We start from the raw sequence: 2,880 nt of genomic DNA on the forward strand, positions 1-2,880 counted from the left end.
ACCTCGAATCTCCCCAGGGTGTCTAGTCTCTTGAGGGTTAGGTGCATCATTTCTGAATGAACACAGATCCAGCAGTTCTCTGCTGTATGTGTGTTGGTGGCCTCATATCAGCTGGTGTATGCTGCCTGTTTGGTGATCCTGTGTTTGAGAGATCTCTGGGGTCCAGATTAATTGAGACTGTTATACCTCCTCAGCATCTTTCAGTCTTTCCCTGATTCAACATCAGGGGTCATTGTTTCTGTCCATTGGTTGGGTACAAATATCTGCATCTGACTCAGCTGCATGTTGGATCTTCTGGAGTGTGGTCATGCTAGGTCCCTTTCTGTGAGTGCTCCTTAGCNTCAGTGATAGTGTCAGGCCTTGGGACTTCACCTTGAGCTGGATTCCACTTTGGACCTGTCACTGGATCTTCTTTTCTTCAGGCTCCCCTCCATTTCTATCCCCCTAATTCTTTCAGACAGGGAGAAATATGGGTCAGAGTTGTGAGTCTGGAACACCCTTGCCTCATTTGATGCCCTGTCTTCCTGCTGGAGGTGGGCTCTATAAGTTCTCTCTCAATACTGTTGGGTATTTCATCCCTTTGTGTCCTGAGATTCTCTCACCTCCCAGGTCTCTGGTGCATTCTGGATGGTCATCCCAATCTCCTACCTCCCGAGGTTGCCTGTTGACAGACTTTGGGCTGGCCCCAGTGTTTCAGTCCTTTTCTCTCACCCCATATCAGATTTTGATGGAAGCCTGTCATGAGAGCATCTACATACTTGTGGTTTCAGAGATTTAAATTGGTCCTTGAGCTTCTATTTTGACTTCCTTCCCAGTGATCATTTCCTGTCTTTGGTAGTATGTTTGACTGTTTATTTAACATGGATACTCTCAAACAGCTGTGTAACTTACTTCCTTATTTGATGACTACTTTGCATAGATCCCTAGAGGCCAGCACAGCTGCCCAAGATTTATAAACCAGGTCTTTGCAGTGAGATCAGAAATACATCAGACCAGAATGGGCATCAGGATGGACTCTCATACTCAGGTTTTTGTATTGGTGTTGCTCTGGTTGTCTGGTGAGACATTTAAAAGTATGATAACATCTTAAAAGTAATTTATTTAAATAGCTTTTCCTATAGGAAGCCAATATTAGGCAGACAATGTGATTAGATAAGACNTTTTGGATTCTAACATTTGTATCATTAAGTCTTTGTATATGTAAGTGTATACTCATTATCTATTTCTGATTGCAGGTGTTGATGGAGACATTGTGATGACCCAGTCTCATAAATTTATGTCCACATCAGTAGGAGAGAGGGTCAGCATTCCCTGCAAGGCCAGTCAGAATGTGGGTACTGCTGTAGCCTGGTATCAACAGAAACCAGGGAAATCTCCTAAAGCACTGATTTACTGGACATCCAACCGGTACATTGGAGTCCCTGATCGCTTCACAGGCAGTGGATCTGGGACAGATTTCACTCTCACCATCAGCAATGTGCAGTCTGAAGACCTGGCAGATTATTTCTGTCAGCAAGGTAACAGCTATCCTCTCACAGTGCTTCAGCCTCCTACATAAACCTCCTCTGAGATTCTATCCAGCTGTCTGCATTACACATCCCTAGACCTACACACTTCCCCTCTGCCTGCAGCTGCTATGCCTGTCTGTTGCAAAGTTTTAGAAAATTAATGAACAGATCCTTTGACTTGGAAGGTCTTTTTGGCAAAAAAAGACACTCATATCTTCATTTTTTTTTAATTCTCATGCTCAGATTCTATGTATTGAACATAACAAATTTACCTATTTTTATGTGACATACACATGTACCCTCTGACATGCACACACACACACAGATACACACACACACATATGCACAGGTACACACACACAGGGTTTTATGAATATATAAATATCTAGGATACAATAAATAGCTATTTAAATAGCTATTTTCTATAGGAAGCCAGTATTTGGCAGACAATGTCATTNGATAAGACATTTTGGATTCTAACAATTGTATCATGATGTCTTGGTACATGTAAGTGTATACTCATTTTGTATTTCTTTTTGCAGGTGTTGATGGATACATTGTGATGATCCAGTCTCCAAAATTCATATCCAAATTAGTAGGAGACAGGGTAAGCATCACCTGCAAGGCCAGTCAGAATGTGGGTACTAATGTAGCCTGATATAGACAGAAACCAGGGAAATCTCCTAAAGCACTGATTTACTGGGCATTCAACCGGTACACTGGAGACCCTGATCTCTTCACAGGCAGTGGATCTGGAGAAAACATGATGTTTGACGTGTTAACAACAGATCTGATCTCGGCTTACTATTCTTAGGCCACATCTTCCTGTGCTGTCTTCTCACATACTTCCCAATGTGGAGACTCTGATACCTCATTCTACACTACACTACACTACACTAATGGTAAACATGATTTTGTATGATGGGAATCAAGTTTGTTTTCTTTTTCATTTTTTTTCTGAGACAAGGGTTTCTCTGTATAGCCCTGGCTGTCCTTGAACTCACTTTGGAGACCAGGCTGGCCTTGAACTCAGAAATCTGCCTGCCTCTGCCTCCNGAGTGCTGGGATTAAAGGCATATGATGCAACACCTGGCTTGTTTTTCTGTCTTATAATAATTAACAGTGTTTGATATTTGTTGAGGGTAATACTTTATACATCAATAAAAAATGTTTTAATTAAAAATTAGTTGAAAACTTATAATGTTCTTGTTATTTATATTTGAAAGAAGGTATCATGGCCTGTTAAACTGGGGAGTGGATTTTGATCTCACAAAATTCCATCTAACTCTTCCTAAGCACTGTGATCAGTGGTATGGGCCATTACACTCAGTCTTGGGTACGATTTTGACTCATAGAGATAGAACAGGGTTAC

The 2,880-nt window shown here is 41.4% G+C and overlaps 1 gene segment (V, D, J or C); it reads left to right on the top strand.

The window, feature by feature from the left end:
- Nucleotides 1-988: 988 nt before the first annotated feature.
- Nucleotides 989-1,558, top strand: LOC110288815. The segment is given in 2 exon segments: nucleotides 989-1,058; nucleotides 1,236-1,558. Coding segments are annotated over 2 exon segments (384 nt in total).
- Nucleotides 1,559-2,880: the final 1,322 nt, after the last annotated feature.

This window comes from Mus caroli, unplaced genomic scaffold, assembly GCF_900094665.2.
Source record: "Mus caroli unplaced genomic scaffold, CAROLI_EIJ_v1.1 scaffold_9968_1, whole genome shotgun sequence".
Lineage (NCBI taxonomy): Eukaryota > Metazoa > Chordata > Mammalia > Rodentia > Muridae > Mus > Mus caroli.